The sequence below is a fragment of the Paroedura picta genome, chromosome 7 (assembly GCF_049243985.1).
Source record: "Paroedura picta isolate Pp20150507F chromosome 7, Ppicta_v3.0, whole genome shotgun sequence".
In the NCBI taxonomy this organism is placed as follows: domain Eukaryota; kingdom Metazoa; phylum Chordata; class Lepidosauria; order Squamata; family Gekkonidae; genus Paroedura; species Paroedura picta.
Window position 1 is genome coordinate 65,571,809 of NC_135375.1, and position 19,447 is coordinate 65,591,255.

The 19,447-nt window shown below is 43.7% G+C and overlaps 1 protein-coding gene across 2 annotated transcripts in view; it reads left to right on the plus strand.

Moving 5' to 3' along the window:
• Positions 1–13,608, plus strand: part of UBQLN1 (ubiquilin 1) — a 31,229-nt gene extending 17,621 nt beyond the window's left edge. The window contains exons 3-12 of one of the 2 annotated variants that reach the window (XM_077344684.1): positions 111–223; positions 564–826; positions 1,832–1,990; positions 3,529–3,772; positions 3,866–4,008; positions 6,128–6,211; positions 10,460–10,575; positions 10,837–11,005; positions 12,447–12,626; positions 13,581–13,608. In XM_077344684.1, coding sequence (XP_077200799.1) covers positions 111–223; positions 564–826; positions 1,832–1,990; positions 3,529–3,772; positions 3,866–4,008; positions 6,128–6,211; positions 10,460–10,575; positions 10,837–11,005; positions 12,447–12,602 — 1,447 coding nt within the window. In that variant the 3' untranslated portion in view covers positions 12,603–12,626; positions 13,581–13,608. Of the gene's footprint in view, positions 1–110; positions 224–563; positions 827–1,831; positions 1,991–3,528; positions 3,773–3,865; positions 4,009–6,127; positions 6,212–10,459; positions 10,576–10,836; positions 11,006–12,446 lie in introns of both variants that reach the window. The other variant, XM_077344683.1, reaches the window with a different exon arrangement.
• The last annotated feature ends 5,839 nt before the right edge of the window (positions 13,609–19,447 follow it).

The window sequence follows — 19,447 nt, forward strand, 5'->3', positions numbered from 1 at the left end:
TACAGTTACATTGGATAATTGAATTGTTTCTGAATATCCATAATTAAATATCAGTTTTGGACTGTTATTTAATAACTGTTCTATGTGCTTATGTGTTAACTTTTTGACAGATCACATGATAATTCAACTCAGCAAACAAATACTGCAGGAAGTACTACTACTACAGCAGCATCCACCAGTAGTACCTCTACAACTTCAACAACTAGCAGTCCTTTTGGCTTGGGTAAGGTTTATTGGCCTGGCTTGGTTGTGGGAAGACATCTCTGGGAATAGGAACACAACTTTTATAGCAGTAGCTCCATTTTTTAAGCTTATGAATTATGTTTTGAAGTATACTTGCCATACCATAATTGGGCTTCTCAGATAGACGGACTAGGAGTTACAAAATTTTGTCTGATTTGGTAACTTGTACTGTAAACTGTTGTTTATAAATTGGTTAACTCTGTGACATTGGAAAATGGCAATGCTTAGAGAGCATTCCAACTACTTCATGGCACTAATAAATTAGCTAGAGAAACCTTCCATAAACAGTAATTTATCATGTTCTGTTTTGTTCCATCTAGGTGGTATTGGAGGACTTGCAAGTCTGAGTAGTCTGGGACTGAATACTTCAAACTTCTCAGAACTACAGAGTCAGATGCAGCGACAACTAATGTCCAATCCAGAGATGATGGTTCAGATCATGGAGAATCCCTTTGTCCAAAGCATGCTTTCAAACCCAGACCTAATGAGACAGTTAATTATGGCTAATCCTCAAATGCAACAGTTGATACAGCGCAATCCAGAGATTAGTCATATGCTTAATAATCCAGATATAATGAGACAGGTATGTTAAGTTAGGCTGTGATGTTGGTGTTGAACTGTAACTTTCCTTGGATATGTATGCAAATTGGTCTATCTGTATTGTAAGCCAATTTGATTTATTTTGGTAATATTCCTTAAGAATATTTCAAACACCATATGATGTGTTGAAACAAAATGGACAACTGTTCATCCTCTTCAGTGCTTCCCATTACCAACATATGTGGACTGTCAGATGCTGAGTCAGTAGTGCAACTGACTGAGCTACGTCAATTGACACTGGCCCTCCAGGAGCTCAAGCATAAGTCTTTCCCTACTTGAGACCCTTTCAGCTGGAAATGTCGTGGGGCAGTTAAACCTAGGACATTCTGCATGCAATACATGAGCTCTGCTATTAATCCAGGGGTTCCCAAAGTGGTGCCTGTCAGGTCTTTTGATAACACAGGCAAGGATAGCTGGGGCTTTTGACCAGCAGGGCTTTGGAGAGCTGATGGACTGTGGAGATTTTGGTTTTAAGTTCCTGTGGGTAACAGAACAAGACCCTTCACTAAGTAAACAGCTCGTTTCTGAAATGCTACTATCAGAGTTAATGTGACATTGTGTAGTTGGCTCTGTCTCTTGTGGCAGCCATTTTATAGTTAACTCCACCTCCTGCTGCAGCCACTTCAGTAGTTGTGTAACTCAAGCACAAAAAAGTTGGGGACTCCTGCAATAAGCTATGAGGCTGTTTCCAGTCTACTCTGTAAGGTCCAACACTACTCATCTTGTGTCCGTTACTACAAAAGAAAAATGGCATTCTGAGAACTAAATAGTGAATTTATTCCGTCTTGGACATACCATCTGATATTTATGATAATTGTGAGACTTTTACCTTTGTTTTTATGGGGGTTAGATTGCTGTTGTAATCCACCTTGAATCCCTGGAGGAAAGCGGACTATAAATTAAATAAATAATAATACCTAACATAGTTCTTTGGATCCTAGTCCTGTATCTTGGAGCTATTGTTTCAAATATGAATTTTCCTGCTTAGACTTTAGAGCTTGCTAGAAACCCTGCAATGATGCAAGAAATGATGAGAAACCAGGACCGTGCCTTGAGCAACCTTGAAAGTATACCTGGTGGCTATAATGCTCTGCGACGTATGTACACAGATATACAGGAGCCAATGCTGAATGCAGCACAAGAGCAGGTGAGGGTGGTCTGTAAATTCTCCTGTAAAAGTTGAAAAATACTAGAGGGAGAAGCCTTCGGTACCTCATGTTTAATACTTACCATTTCATAAGAACAAAACGAGACTTTCCATTTGACATATGGCTGCTTGCCAGAAACAGCAACACGGTGTTGTGTTATCTCTTCTACTTGTACAACATATTATTACTATTATTATTTATTAGACTTGTTACTCGCCTCTCCCTGGAGGCTCGAGGCAAGTTACAGCATAAAATCCCCAATAAAACCATACAATAAAATCCATAAAAGGCAATACATAGTAATACACAAAATAAAATAATAAAATGGATGTGGCAGAAAGTCCAATATCTATATAAGTTATCCCAGATACCCGTTCTAGAGGGGTGATGAGTGATGGAAAGCAGAGGGTGCTGATTATACTTTGCTACTGCTGCCACACTGCTATAAGGTGGGCCATATCTTCCTTGTGGCCCAGCCTCATCCAGCGACCTGGCAGAAGAACTCCGTTTTACAGGCCCTGCAGAATGCTGTAAGCTCCCGCAAGGCCCTTAACTCCTCTGGGAGCTCATTCCACCAGATCGGGGCACGACCGAAAAGGCCCTGGCCCTTTTTAGGCTCACTTACTTGTGCCATAATGTGGAATAGTGCATGCTATAAAAGGCTTCAGGGCACTGGTAACTGTGCCTGAATGGCAATATTGTAATGAGGGAGAACCTCTTATGGGCCTGCATTTTTGGCAATGCCCAGGCGTCAAGTATAACACCTAGTTATACTTGAGCCAGTTTGGTGTGGTGCTTAGGAGTGTGGACTTCTAATCTGGTGAGCTGGTTTTGATTTCCTGCTTCTCCACATGCTGGGTGACCTTGGGCTTGCCACAGCACTGATAAAGTTGTTCTGACCGAGCAGTAATATCAGGGCTCTCTCAGCCTCACCTATCTCACAGGGTGTCAGTTGTGGGGAGAGGAAAGTGAAAGTGAATGTAAGCCACTTTGGGACTCCTTCGGAGAGAGAAAAACAGTATATAAGATCCAACTCTTCTTCTTCATCTTCTTCTAGTTTTGCTTCTAGTTTTGCTAGTTTGCTATAACTAATTCCTTAGTTCCATGTATCTATTTAGTATAACATACCAGTTAGAAATCATTGTGCTTTCTGAAGTAACTGAGTAGAGCATTGCTGAATACTTCTGGCTACAAATGTATCGAACTAGTGCAGTGCACACACTTGACAACTAGTTTGTGTGAACCCTAGTAAGCAAAATACAGTGAGATTGGGGAGGGGTGAAGGGATATACTCACTTCATAATTGTTTTTGGCAACTTGTGGCTGTATTCCACAGGCACTATAGGGACTTTGCATACTATCTGCAATGTCATTGCAGGATATTAGAAGGTAATGTCCTTGAACAAGTTGATAGCATCCCTTGTGCAGTAACTATGCAGTAAAAACAATATGGTAGAAGAATGTGCATGTTCCAAAACTTGCTCTTCAGTAAGAACATCGCTGCTTAACTGGATGGATGTTTTTTTTTTCCTTGTAGTTTGGAGGCAACCCATTTGCTTCCCTAGTAAGCAATTCAACTTCAGGTGGAGACAACCAGCCATCTCGCACAGAAAATAGAGATCCTTTACCAAATCCGTGGGCTCCTCAGTCCAACACACAGAGTTCCCCAAGCACAGGCAGCAGCAGTGGAGACAGTGGCAGAGGCAGTAATGTTGAAAATAGTAGCACTGGAAGCACAGGACAGAGCTCTGCGATGCCAAACTTGGGACCTGGTCTTGGAGGTTTGTTGCTTTAATCATTTACAATGAAATGTTTACTCATGAGAAAGTGCCATATTTGTGAGTTTCTGAAAGCTGGTCCTTCCTTTCTTAAAGCTGGTATGTTCAACACACCTGGAATGCAAAGCTTGTTGCAGCAAATAACTGAAAATCCACAACTGATGCAGAACATGCTGTCTGCACCCTACATGAGGAGCATGATGCAGTCATTAAGCCAGAATCCTGACCTTGCAGCACAGGTAAGTCTTAAAATGCATAACAGCTAAACAGAAATGCAGTGCTGTTTTTAAGAACCGGTGAAGGCATCCTAGCAGGGCACCTAATCTATTTCACAGACTCATTTGAGGAAGAGTAGATGTTACTGGATTGATGTCTGTTAGAGCAGTGGTCCCCAACCTTTTTATCACCAGGGACCGGTCAATGCGTGACAATTTTACTGAGGCCCGGGGGGGGTAGTCTTTTGCTGAGGGATGTCGCTGCAGCCTGAGCCCCTGCTCCACTTGCTTTCCCGCCAGTGCCCCTGACTTCCCGCCACTCGCTGGGGGGTGCTGCCAGCAGCAGCTGTGCAGTGCCATGCCGAGGGGGAGGCCCAGCTATGGCGGCCGCTGGGGAGCACCAAAGGTGAGCCGGTGGCAGAGTGGAAGGGCAACCCCCAAGGCAGCAGCTGGGGAGGAAGACAAGGAGGAGCCATGGACCGGTACCGACTGATCTGTAGACCGGTACCGGTCCCCGGACCGGGGGTTGGGGACCACTGTGTTAGAGGTTATGCCTAGCCTTTTTATTCTTTGAACAAATTTGTGTGGCATAATATGGCAGACAAGATTTCCTTAGTATGCCATATATCGCAGATGTCATGAACAGCATAGCATGTCTGTAACTAGCCTCACTTGCTGTTGTTCATTCCCTCCTGATCTTACTTGTAGCATCAAGACAATTCTGATGTCTTTGTACTCTCTCCTGAGTTCTGTAAAATAGAGGTTGGGGGCTGCCTCCGGGGGTGATGAAGGTTGGGGGCTACCTCCGGGGGTGATGAAGAGCCAGCGGCCCAGGTGCGCGCATGCGCATTAGCACCCCCTGGTGGTGAAAATGTGCATGCGGGTTTGTGCCCGCCGGCGTGCTAGCAGCCACGCCTGCATCTCCCCCCCCCCCCAGCTCTCACAGCAGAAAACTAGCCGGAACACAAGTGAAGCAGCCTGGTGAGCTTCTCTCTGCGCGGGCGGGGGGGGGGAGAGGCAGGCGTGGCTTCCTTTTCTCCTGCTTCCTTTTCTCTTAGTCCTGTATGTACTTGTTAATTGACTGGTGTAGGGATCTTTTCTGCTGTTCTTGGCTCCTACACTATCCTGGTATTGGTTGTTGGGTATGAAAGTCAAGCCAGAGGAAGTAATAGGTGGGAAATCTTGCTGGCAGAATTTCCCTCTATACTGAATAAAGACTGCTTATCTACAGTGCATATCAGTATCTTATACTTCCTAGTCTGAAGGTGGAACATCAAAGCAGACCTAAAGTCTGGGATGTAGAGAGTAATGAAAAAGAAAAGGGTATTCTGTATCTCTGGGATGGAGCCCATAGAATGATGGACATGAACTTGGTTCAAGCAGTTAGAGTGAGTCTAAAAGGAAAGTTGGATGCAAGTGTGGCAGCCTATGAAATCTGGCTGGGTAGAAAGCTGGCATAAAAAGAGGACAGGCTTGCCTGCCCAGCCACATCTTGCATATCTTGCACCTGTGGTTGCGTCTGTCTACCCTCTCTCTCTCTCTGTAGAGTGCTGGACTGGTCCTTTAATTTCCCACATGCCACCTGGAATGTAAGGAAAGAAGCTGCAGAAGCACATTCCATTACTCAGATGGTAGTGGGGGGGGGGAGAAGTGCCTCATGGACTATCATCTTTTTTCACGGGAGGCTCAGGAAGAGAGGTTGCAGTGGAACTAAATCCCTCCTTAAACTGATGTAAAGATGATTGCTTATAGGGCTTGAGGAAAAAGTGGGGTGCTTGTCTTCCAGCAGAGACTGGCAGTTACTATAGAAACCAGGGCACTGATCACTATGCCCAATTTTTTAAGCATCAGCTGCAAGTGGAATTGTTCTTCCTAATATTTGCCCTCATTTGATTTCTGTACAAGACATTATGGTGTGTACGAGTAACACTAGTTGGCTGGTGGTCTTTCTAAATGATATGTGCGTAAAATCTAATTGCAACCAGCTTTAAATACCTAAATAGGTTCTAGACACACACAGGCACAAAACTGGTATGTTTTAGGTGTATATTGTTAACTGTGATAGCAGACATAATCTAAGTGGCATTTCTATTCTGCAGAGTTAGATATATTATGTATCTTTAAAAAGCACTTTATTCCACAGATGATGCTGAATAACCCTCTGTTTGCTGGAAATCCTCAGCTTCAAGAGCAGATGAGACAACAAATTCCAACTTTCCTTCAACAAGTGAGTTGGAAAATGAGGCAAACTTAGAACAGGACACAGTAGCAAAAAAAGCTCTTCAGAGAGGCTGTTTGTTGCTAATAACATCTAATCCTTCCCCCCAAGCACTTCCACGTCTCCATCTTAATCTGGCAACAAACCTATTCAAAGGGATGGCATTAGAAATACTAGCTGTAATGGATGTTGCTGTTAGTTAAAGATTTTTTAATGGTTTTAATATGCAGTATTTTTATTGTTATTGTATTATTATGCTGTACATTGCCCTGAGCTGGTTTAGCGGGAGGGCGGTATATAAATGAAACGAACGAACAAACTAATGGCTAGTTCACTTTTCTGAAACATTTTGTTCCAGAAATATTTAATGACTTGGGGTATTCTTGGATGCAACGGGCGCTAGAGCTTGGCAGTGGGAAGAGGAAGGGAAGGAGTTGTCCAGTCTGTAAGGGCATGGGGTTGAATGTGTGTGTTGTGTGGGAGGTTGTGGTGGCAAATGAGGGTATGGGTGTGGAGATATGGGTGTCAAGAACCTGTGGTGTGGAATGTTTGTTGTGGGTGGGAGAGGACTGACCTTTGGGAATTTTGGCATAGTGGTTACAGATGAACTTTCCAGAGCCATGTCCTCAGATATGTGAAGGGAAAATCAGACTGGAGACTCTTCTTAGGGGAAGATTACATGGCAACCAATTCCACCCAGTTCTGCGTCATTTCCCTTCTTGTGTGAATTAGGCCACATTCACCGAAATGCCCCTCTGCCCTATAACACATGGGGTAGTCACGGTACACAGGTATCCACCCTGTTCCTTCTTTTCCATTTTTTCACTGTTGATAAAATGTTATGTGCCCACATGCTTCTTTCATGGTTGCTCCTTAGAAGAACGGATTTTTGTACCCTATTGCTTACTACCCAAAGGAGTCTCAAAGCGGTTTACAAACAACTTTTCCATTCGTCTCTCCACAATAGTCAACTTGTGAGGTATGTGGGGTTGTGAGAGATCTGAGAGAACTGGGAATGGGCCACAGTGACCCAGCAGGCCTCAGGTGTCTCAAAGCATTCCCTTTCTCTCCCCATAGCAGACACCCCCATGAGGGAGGTGGGGTAGCGAGCCTCACAGGGAAACAGGCAACCCTAAGAGGAAGACTCTCTGTGCACAGCAGTCTTGACCCTAGTAAGGTTTTTTATACTGTTTTTTTATTTGCCAGGCCAAGGTTATTTGCCAGGCCAATGTCATTTCAGTTACCATGTGTCTCCAGCCATTTACTTGTTCTCTATTTACAGCTTCAGGCTGTAAATGTTTATTTAGATCTTCCTGCACTTTCCAGACTCACAGGACTGATGCTGGTCTGCCTGTCTGCGCCCCAGAATACAAACAGTTGCTGGTAAGGGCTGACCATAGCCCATAGCCCAGGAGGGACACCCCTGCACCACTCCCTAACAACTGCAGGCAAAAATGGCTCCTCTGAAGGCTGGACTCTGAGGCATTGTACGATTTTGAAGTCCCACCTCCAAACCTCCAGGAATATTTCCAGCTCAGGGGTAGCCAACCTACAGGTGTGTCCTGGAGAGGTCCTGGAATTACAGCTCACCTGCAGAGTATAAAGATCAGCTCCCCAGGCAGAAAGGGGTACTTTGGACAGGGTTGTGGTAGAGAAGAAACATTTAAGACCTCTCACACAGATTGTTGTTGAATTGAAAGACTTGAGGCCTGCACAGAGTTGTTGTGCAGATGAAACAGGAGACAAAAGAGCCAGTATCCTCTGCAGAATAACGCTGTGCAGTGGCCTCAAATCTGCAGAGAATTGCAAAGAAGAAAGACACATGGCTTGGCTGTTTCTAACCTCCGGGCAGAACAGTATTTTAAGTGAGAAGGGGCTTTTCTGTGGCCTTCCTGTCAGGCAACTGTTTGGCAGAAGGGGAAAGTCCCGCCCCCTCAAAAGGAAGGCCCTCAGGCTTTCCTGCATTGCTCTCTGAAGGAAAATGCCTCCCTCCCCTCAGTCAGGGCCTATCAGAGGCTCCTTTGCAGCAGGCCTCAAGGGAGGGGGAGGGAGCGCACTCTCCAGCCTCCTGCCAGCTCTGTCAGGGTTCTGAGGCAATTTGCAGTTGGACATGACAGGACTGTCCTGGTGAGGGGCCAATTGGAAGGCACCTCCCCATTGGCCGCTTGGCCCTTGAGTGGCACTTGGACGGGCGAATCAGGAGCCGCTTCGCAGCTCCTGATTCACCCCTCCAAGTTTTTATCACGGACAGAGTCCGCCCCAACTCCTCCCCAATAGCCCTTAGGGCTTTATTTTATAACCGCAGGAGGAGTTAAAGATCATGCAGCCAATACGAGTATTTGAGTGGTTTCCAAGGGTATTTGTCACCGTTGCTCACATAGACAAGCAGATTTTTATGTGAGAATTCACACTGTTTCTTTACATGTTCTGATCCATTGCTCCAAGTTTATTCTTTCAATAAGTGTAAATTTACTAGGCACATCACCTGACACTCAGCTGTTCTCAAGGCTAGCATGGGGTTTAATACCATAACTGTGTGGCAAAATGTAGATATTTCTTGTTCTTGAAAGCAAAATAATATTTGTTTGAAAACCTCTGAACTCGAAAGTGCCACAGCAGTTTCAGAATCTGCAAAGCTTCTACACATTCTTGCCCCTATCCCATTGATTTCAAGTGTTGTGTGGTGAAGGGGAAAGTATCCCACTGCAGGAAGTGAAGTCATAGAACCATAGAATAATAGAGTTGGAAGGGACCTCCTGTGTCATCTAGTCCAACCCCCTGCTCTACTCAGGACACTCATAATCCTATCACTCATCCACTGTAACCTGCCACTTCCTTGAACCTTCACAGAATCAGCCTCTCCATGAGATCCAGTCTCTGTTTAAAAATCTCCAAAGATGGAGAACCTACCACCTCCCAAGGAAGCCTGTTCCACTGAGAAACTGCTCTGTCAGGAACTTCTTCCGGATGTTTAGACGGAAATTCTTTTGCATTAATTTCATCTCATTGGTTCTGGTCCATCCCTCTGGGGCAAGAGAGAATAACTCTACTTCATCCTCTATAAGGCAGCCTTTTAAATACTTGAAGATGGTTATCAGATCCCCTCTCAGTTTTCTCCTCTCCCAGCTAAACAAACCAAGCTCCCCCAGCCTTTCGTCATACGTCTTGGTCTCCAAACCCCTCACCATCTTTGTTTCCCTCCTCTCGACACACTCCAGTTTATCTACATCTCCCTTCAACTGTGGTGCCCAAAGCTGAACACAGTACTCCAAATGAGGCTGAACCAGCAGTGTAAAGTGGTACCATCACCTCCCGTGATCTGGACACGATACTTTTTGATACAGCTTAAAATCCCATTTGCCTTTTTAGACACCGAATTCTGACTCATGCTCAATGTCTGGTCTACTAAGATTCCTAGATCTTTTTCACACATACTACTGCCAAGACAAGTCTCCCCCATCCTATACTGGTATAAATGGTTTTTCCTACCTAAATGCAGAATTTTACATTTGTCCCTATTGAATTTCATTTTATTTAGTTTAGCCCAGTTCTCTAGCCTATCAAGATCATCCTGTATTCTGATTCAGTCTTCTGTTGTATTTGCTACCCCTCCCAGGATTTAATAAGTACCCTCTCTAATCCCTCATCCAAATGATTTATAAATATGTTGAACAACACAGGCCCCAGGACAAATCCCTTGGGCACTCCACTTGTCACTCTTCTCCAAGAGGATGCTGAACCATTAACAAGTACCCTTTGGGTACGATCTGTCAACCAGCTATCGATCCACCTGACAGAATTAGGATTCATACTGCATTTTACCAACTTGTCAACAAGAATATCATGTGGAACCTTATCAAAAGCTTTACTTAACTCCAGATATGCTATGTCCACAGCATTCCCCTGATCCATCAAGGTAGTCACTTTCTCGAAAAAAGAGATAGTTTGTTTGACATGATTTGTTCTTGTGAAACCTGTGCTGAGACTTAGAAATCACAGCTCTCTGTTCCAGCTGCTAAAGGACCGAGTGTTTGATGATTTGTTCTGAAATTTTGCCAGCTAGAGATGTCAAGCTGATGGGTCGATAGTTACCCAGATCCTCCTTTTTCCGTTTCTTGAAGATGGGGACAACATTCACCCACCTGCAGTCATCTGCCATCTCACCTGTTCTCCAAGAAGTTTCAAAAATAAAGTCTGGGTCTTTAAAAATAATTTAAACCTGTCTGCATAGATTGACCACTGTGTTTCTTTCAATAGATGCAGAATCCTGATACACTATCTGCCATGTCAAATCCTAGAGCTATGCAGGCTTTGCTTCAAATTCAACAAGGTTTGCAGACTTTAGCAACAGAGGCACCAGGACTTATCCCTGGGTAAGTGCTGCCTAGATGTATTGTTTTTCTTTGGAATATGTTTAGCCACAGACATCACATTAATATACTAAGCTAGTCTAATTCTAAGGAGTTGCTTTCTAAATTAATTACAAGATTTTTGCAAGAGACGCTTTACTAAATTACTAAAGAAAACTTGTGCTAGTCTCAATTTGTGTTCATGTTCAGTACAAGTTTCTTAGTTGATTCTTAGGTGATTGTTGACAGATAAGGAGACCTGAATGTTTCTTCTTTCTTGTGCAGTTTTAATGCTGGAATAGCTGGATTAGGAAGCGCTGGCATTCCTCCTGGGCCAACAGCACCCACTTCTGTTCCCAGTGAAAATGCAAGTCCAGCATCAGGAACTGCTGAAACAGGACACCAGCAGTTTGTTCAGCAGATGTTGCAGGCTCTTGCTGGAGCAAATGCTCAGGTATGAGGTGGGGAAGTGATGTTTTTAATGTTTCAGCTATAGGGTGCAATTGCACTTTTTATATGTCACTGAAGCAAAACATTAAAATAAGTAGCTGGAAATGCACGCAATAGCTTCATGTAGGAAGAAATGCATAGCTCCTTTAAACTGTCCATGTAATTTATTGTCTACTCAGACCAGCAATGGCTCTCCATGGTTTCCTGTAAGAGTGAGGCAGCTCAGGGTGGCGTACAATGCCATACATATATATACAACAAGACAAAGTAAAACTTAAATTAAAATTACAGAGTTAAAAACAGTATCAAATACAAATAATAGCATCAGCAGTCAGTTTCCAGAGCCGCCTCTGATTTTCACCCAAGTCTGTGGTCTAAGTATCTTATTGTAAGTAATGGATAATGGATGGTGGGTAGGTTGGATAGCTGGGCCCAGTAGATGTTAACATATCATTGGCCCCAACCAAATGCCTGGCAGAAGAGCTCGGTTTTGCAGGATTTGCGAAATTGTGCTGTCTCAGACAGGGCCTGGAGGTGTTCCAGGAGCTCATTCCACCAGGTGGGGGCCAGGACAGATAATGTCCTGGCTCTAGTTGTGGCCAGATGTACCTCTTTGGGGCAAGGGACTAAGTGTCTACTCCACGAGCTTCCTTAACTGGAGGTTGCCCAGATTGATCCTTGGCCCTTCTCTGCACAAAGCATGTGCTCCTCTACCCACCTACAGCCTTGCTTAAGACTCTGGTTCTAATTGAGGCCAGTTAATTGTGCCTTTAACCACTCACAAAGGATAAGTTTATTTATTAATGTTTTATTTACTTTATTTGCATCCTGTTTTTCTCCCCATTGGAGACCCCAAGTGACTTGCATCATCTGTAGCTCTTCTGTCTTATCTTGACAACAGCCCTGTGAGGGAGCTTAGGCTGAGTGTGCAGCGGGCCCCGGGTCACTCAGCTAACTTCTGTGGCTGAGTAGCAATTCCAGTCTGCGTCTCGCAGATCCTAGTCAGACAGTCTAACCACCTCATCGCACAGGGGCTCTGTGTGTGTGGGATGCATGGTCTGTGCATTTCTTTTGTTCTGCTTACCCCACTGGTTGTTGACTTTACAGCCCTTAAAGTCTCATGGCTGAAAGAATGTATCATTTAGTAACACATGCCTGTATGCATAGCAGCTGTCTGGCAGCTAAAATAATGTTGTTAGAAATCTGTGCAAGCTCATGTGTTGAGACTAGGTGGAGATGTTTTGAATCTCAATATTTTGTAACCTGTTTTTCAAGCCACAGCTTCAGATCTTTACTTGACTTCTTTGAAAAACGAAAGTAGATGTTTGCAGGAAGATGAAGAATGAAAAGTTCTGGGTTGGGGTTTATTGTTCAGTTTTGTACAAAGCTTTCTGCACCTGTGTATCCAGAATAACATGAGATACACTTTGCTGTTTTTTTTTTAGCAACTACAGAATCCAGAAGTCAGATTTCAGCAGCAGTTGGAGCAGCTCAGTGCAATGGGCTTTTTGAACCGTGAAGCAAACTTGCAAGCTCTAATAGCAACAGGAGGTGATATCAATGCAGCCATTGAAAGGCTACTGGGTTCCCAGCCATCATAGCAACACTTCTGAAACTTGAAAAATGTAATTTATTTTTGATAACAGCTCTTAAATCTTTAAAATACCAGCTTTATTTCATTCTGACTCTTGGGAATTGTCTTGTTCTAACTAAACCCAGTCTGATGCATTAAGGTGGAGTGCAGTAGTTTTCTTCAAACAGTGGGAATCAATGCTTTTTCACTTGGTTATTGCATGCATCAAACACTTCTTCATTCTGCATCTATTGTGATTTTTTTAAGGAAATCTGCTTCCCCAGTTGGATGACCAGGTTTTATCTGACCTTCAACTGTCCAATTTAGTTGCTTAAACATTAGCCTTTGATAGTAATTTATGTAGAATACAAATTAAAGAGGAAAACTAATTGAAGCTATGATTTGTGGGTACATATTGCTTATTGTGACTTGGCATGTCTTTCTTGCTAGCAAAATGCTGTAAGATTTATACCACTTGATTTAGCTACAATTCTTGCTTTTATTTCTATGGAGGATATACACATGAAAACAGATTTCCCCCCCAGGTGACTTCTTAATTACAGTAGTGCAAAAACATGCATTTTTAAAAAAGACTAAACAAAATACAAAGGACATCTCCAGGGTAGTAGAATCTTACAGCATCTTTAGCAAGCATCTCTTTGCAGAAGTGCTTTGGCAAATTCTTTTAAGATACTTGGATTGTTGATCTGATCTTGACATCTTAACTGTACAGAAACCTGCATTGTAACATTGTCTCAATATTCACAAGGATTGATTGTAAAATACCTTCATCTTTGTGTGGAGCACAGTCATTTGCTCCAAAACTGCTTTTGCCTAAAGCTCTTTGGCTTTATCCCTTTGAGAGTCCAACTTTGCATTATGATTTGTAATTGGAAGCATACTTTCACTGACACTGTCATGTGATATTCTAATTACTTTTAACCACCATGTAAAAATACTGTATATCTTTTGGGTTTTTATTGGTAGTTATTTCTCTTGTGCACAGGTAATAAATGAATTAAACTTCTTTGTGAGCAACTTGTTTCAAAGTCACTTTATCCTGATGGCAGACATTCAGATACCATGGCTAAGACTGTGATGTGCTCTTCAGTCGGAGACAATTAATGCCTCAACTATGGAAGAAGAATCCTAGATACTAGAACTATGGAAGAAGCTGAACAAAGGTGAAGGCCTTGCTATGAGGCAGTCTTTCTTTTACGTAGTCTCTCAGTTTGTTGTCTTCTTCAGAAAGAGAATATTAAAATAAAGACTTCTGAGGACAGCATTATCTGCTACATAAGAATTGGTAATTTTTTCTCTGGAGCAATCTTGATGGCATGGATGTCAATATTTTGGAGACTGGTTATCAAACAATTCATGCAAATATTAAATAATAAGGGGGCAAACTTAATAAAGACTTCCGAGGGGAGAGGGCGGATGTAGACATTTCTTGTTTCTTGGTGGGGGCATTTTATTTCTAATAGTACCATCTTAGAGATGCCTGAAGCTTACTATGAACTCAAGTTGACCTGTTTGCTCACTGTTTCGTTGGCATAATGGCTGGATCAGTGTCATCATTTGAGAAAACAAATTGGGAAGTGTGTACTGGCAGCATTTTCCTGTTAAAATGCTCTTAGCCCAGAGTGCTGTATGTACCTAATGGGATGCCCTGAGAACCATTTGAAAAGTTGCCTGGGGTACAGCCTGTTAAATATGAAATTGGGGGTGGGGATGGGGACTGAGCATGTGTTCTACTGGGCCATGGCCTGTATTTGGGCATCCTCGCCTAAGTTTGGCTGGATCATCAGTAGGCTGTTTTACTATCATGTATCTCTTTATACTTTGTATTGACAGTAAATTAACATGAAGGGCTCATAAACCCTGGAACTGTTACTGTTCTGAAGTATTGATAGTCTTATATTTAGCAAACATGAAGTTGCTCACTTAGATATAGCTAATGAATTGAAGGCAGTGATCCACTGGTGCAAAGAACAGAGTTTCATGCAAGAGCTATGGATCTTCCATGCCTTCCCCTATGCTAAGCAGCCATTTCTGACCTTGAGAAAATTGAGTCCTAGTGAGGTCAGTAGGCTAGAGTGAGGAGGGGGAAGGAGGTAAAGTTGCCTTTCCTGCCTCCTATCAGCAGAACTGTGCAGACTGAAGGCAGGAGCATTTTTACCCTTTTTCCCCCTCCTCACAGCCCACTGACTTACTCTATACAGGTCCCATAATCTCAGAAACCAACTTTCCCAGAGATGAAAATACCTTGTGGAGTGGGGAGGGGGGACCAGAGAAGATCTGGAGCAGCACCTTTTATTGACAGATTGTTCGAATCAACTCTTTATAGTAGTCTGCAAACTATTTCCAATAAGATGCAGATGCAGACTAATTTTAAAGTCTGCATATGGACTATTCAACATACACACAGTGGGATGTAATACCACAAGAGGGCACTCTTAATTTGAATTTCAGTTAGCCCTTCAGTAGCTTTTATCTATTTAAAGAATAACTACTTTTGGAAAGTTTTTGAATAGTGGGATTAAAATGGATGTAATACCTTAGCCTGCAAGAGGCAGGCTAAGCCAAATCAAGTACGAGTTCTAAGATGTCCTTATATTAACCCCTAAGTGTTCTTGAAGAAAATGTGTATCTATTATGAGAACTTCAGTTGCTGCAGGTTAGTAGCTGTTAGATAGTAGCTGACAAAGGATTCATCATCTCATCATAACTGTCTGCAGAGCCTCTGATAACATTTATGCCATAATTTAATCCATCCTTAAGAAAAAGGTTTTAAAACATAATCTATAAAACAAGGGCACATGTAATGAAGTCTGCCTTAAAGATCAGGGAAATAGTAAAGTTAAGTTCTCCCTCTGGAGCCTCAGGGAATGGTGGGAAATCACCCACCAAGATGTACTCCTGACTCCAGAGGAGAAGGATCCTTTTTGGTAAGTAGCCAATGGTCGTTTGCACAGGAAAAACAGTTCACCTGGCTTGTTAGAGATGCCATATCATCCTTTATATATTGCCTTTCTTTACCATACCCTTAAATAACATCTGCAGTGATGGTTCAGCTATATCTTGGATGGTGGTATCATCATCATACTACATAAAAATGTGAAGGGTACTTCTGATGACATGCTGGCCCTCTGATTGGCCCCCAAGAGGAGGACCCTCCCCCTGAGAGCCACACAGATGCCCCCCTCCCACTTCCCCACTGCCATGGAGAACCAGCAGGAGTTAAGCTGTGTGGCTTGCCTCGACCAGTGCCTCCTTGCCACTGGTAGGGGAGGAAGGCTGCACACACCAGCTGCTGTCTCTGTGGAGCTTATGCTAGTGTCCACTGCCTTCTGGGAAGGGCAAAGGATTGGCTTGGCCTTCCAAGCCCCCACAGCAGTGACAAGGCACTAGAAGCTGGCACAGCCTTCACTGAGGAGGCTGCTACCCTTCCCATTCCCCAGTGGTGGCAAGGATGACCCTGCACATCTCGCCTTCCTTCTCTCCCCTGGTGGCACCAGTACAACTGGGCCACACCCACCCATGCTCCCACTCTTCACATCTTTGCCATGGAGGGGGGAAGCAGGGAAGGACTGACACACCTTCTAGGGTTGCCTCACAACTGCAGAGCCCATGCTCTCAGCTGCCACCCTGTCCATCTCCTCAGTGTCCTCACTGTGTGGTAGCCCCCCAAAGGCCCAGCATGTCCTCTGCTGAAGCCCCACGCTTTCCCTGGCCTTGGAGCCTCCAGTTGGGTGGGAGGGAAATCTCTCCACTGCACTCACAATGCATCAGTAGAGAGTTGCTGGGTGGGTACACTGTTCCCTGCCTGTTTTTAAAAAGGGCTTTTCCACTAGTGGGAAGAAAACATTTTGTTTTGTTGCGTAGCTTTCCATCAGTACAGTTGATGGAAATTAAAATCCTTATGGGTAGATCAGTGAATGTATGCATGCAAAATGTCAACAGATGAACATCCCCTGTTGTGTGTTTGAACTCATTTTTTTCTTAACGTAGCCCTGCCCTTCATTATTCTTGACTACAATCCTCAGGTTCTTGAATACTTCCAATCTCTTTCTGCTTAATAAAATTGCAACTCTGAATCGGAAACACTTCACAGGTTCATTGTCTCATGGCAGGTAACCCTGACAATTCGAGCTAGTAAACATGTTTACTATCAAGCTGCAAGTTCAAATGTGAATTTACTTAATAACAGAACCAGTCTCCTACCTATTTTACTCCTATATAGTAATGAAAATAGGTGGGTTTATCTTAAAGATGTCCTGTTGTATAAACATTCAGTTTACCTAAACTAGTGGTTGTAAAATGTCACAGTCTTACAAATACCCAGTGGTGACACTGCAGGAATCAAGCTTGCCCCAAAGACTTCCACCACCACTTACCGATCTCATTGTTGACCACTAATGGTGCTCCCATATTATCTTTGCACAGAAGGCACCAATATAATGGAAGTTGGAGCACATGACATGATCCAACCTCTAATACCATGTACTCAGGAAGCCAGGAACAAACTTTAACAGCTTCCCTTTCCACAAGTTGTTATAGTGATGTAGATTCTAGAAGGGTCTGCATGGAGAACTTAGAGGCTTCTCAGCTGATGTTGATGATGTGGATGAGTTCCTTTATGAGAATAATGCTCTAAGAGATAAATTCTTATAATTTTATACATTGTGACTTGTACTGGTGAAGGAAAGAACTGTAGAGTACAAATGCAGAGTAAAAACAAGCTACACAAACAAGTTTACAACAGGCATTTCCATAAGTTGCCCTTCAGCTCTGTGGGAGAAAGATGACCAATCTGTATTAAAAGATGGGATCTCCACAAGGCAAATCCTGGTGGAGATTTCTGATTATCTTTAAATGGAGATATGGCAGTGTAGACTCCAGATGCTCTGCTCCAATTGCCCTGGCCATTCAGCTGTAGGAACCACTAAGACAGGCTTAGGTGACCTTTTTAGTCTCCCAGTGCCATGTCATGCCTCCTTCCTATAATGGATTTCACCATTCTGATGATTTAGTCCATAGATCTGGTTCCTTGGACCTGCTTCTGTGGCAGACCTTTCACAATGGATTCTTATCAGGAGGATGAGACCTTGGGGTACTTGTGTGAATGAGACCCTGGGGTACTTGTGGATTGTAAGCTAAACATGAGCAGGCAGTGTGATGCAGCGGTAAAAAAGGCAAAGGCCATTTGGGGCTGTATCAACAGGGGCATCACATCAAAATCACAAGATGTCATAGTCCCATTGTATATGGCACTGGTCAGACCACACCTGGAGTACTGTGTGCAGTTCTGGAGGCCTCACTTCAAGAAGGACGTAGATAAAATTGAAAGGGTACAGAGGAGAGTGACGAGGATGATCTGGGGCCAAGGGACCAATGAAGATAGGGTGAGGGACTTGGGAATGTTCAGCCTGGAGAAAAGGAGGTTGAGAGGGGACATGATAGCCCTCTTTAAGTATTTGAATTGTCATTTGGAGGAGGGCAGGATGCTGTTCCCATTGGCTGCAGAGGAAAGGACACGCAGTAATGGGTTTAAACTACAAGTACAACGATATAGGCTAGATATCAGGGAAAAAAAATTCACAATCAGTAGATCAGCAGTGGAATAGGCTGCCTAAGGAGGTGGTGAGCTCCCCTTCACTGGCAGTCTTCAAGCAAAGGTTGGATACACACTTTTCTTGAATGCTTTGGGCTGATCCTGCATTGAGCAGGGGGTTGGACTAAATGGCCTGTATGACCCTCTCCAACTCTATGATTCTATCACATTAAAAAAAAATCTGCTCTTTCTGCTATTTTAGACATGAGGGGTAGTCTTGTTTCCATTTCTTCTCTAGATAATTTCACCGATAGATGAGTGTGCTCCAGAACCAGTTGCAGAATGGAATAATACACCCCTTTTAGTGTGAGTGTTTTGCAGCACCTGTGTTTAAACCTTAACTAGGGGGTTCCTCAGCTGAGCACCCTTATATACTCCCAGCTGCTGTGGAGGTACTTTAGGGCAGCGGTAGTCAACCTGTGGTCCTCCAGATGTTCATGGACTATAGTTCCCACAAGCCACTGCCAGCGTTTGCTGGCAGTGGCTCGTGGGAATTGTAGTCCATGAACATCTGGAGGACCACAGGTTGACTACCCCGCTTTAGGGTGTCTGCCTTGAAACTCTGGGGTCTCTGCATTTCTGTCTGCCCTCAAATTGACTGTGTGTTTCAGCGCTGGAGGGGCTGTGAGTGATGTGAGCACACTTCGGTGTTGAGGTGTCACATACATTATTGTATGCTTTGGGGTTCAGACTCAGTGCTTCATACATCTACATATGTCACTGCACACTGGTTTGTGCATAGCTTCATATCTACATACATAATTGCATCCTTTGGTGTTTGGCTGTCAGGGCTGGACGGGGCTTTGAGTCACAATGTCTACATACATATGTCTTGTGTTTGAGTCACTAGGTCTACATACGTTGTTGCATGGGTTGGAGTTTGGTTGTCAGGGTTGGACTCAGGGCTTCAAGCCACCATGGGTACATATGAGCCATCATGTCTCTCTGTAGCAGTGGGCAATAAATTCAATAATAATGTGTTGCTCCACACTGGTTTGAGCCTATGGTGGACACAGGGTGTGGCAGATAGCACTAAAAATCCTCATTAGGCAGACAGAGTCAGCTTCGATTGGCCAGTAACCGCTAAGAGGGAATGGATATGTGACTCTATCCTGGAGAAATTGGTATATGTATTTCTTCAGACTTGCGTGAGTGAGAAAGCTTCAGACTCCTCAGCAGGCAGTGACACACTGGCCCATCTAGGAAGAGAAGAAGTGAAAGTACTAGAAAGAGCACCCACTTTCTTGGAGCTAGGGGAA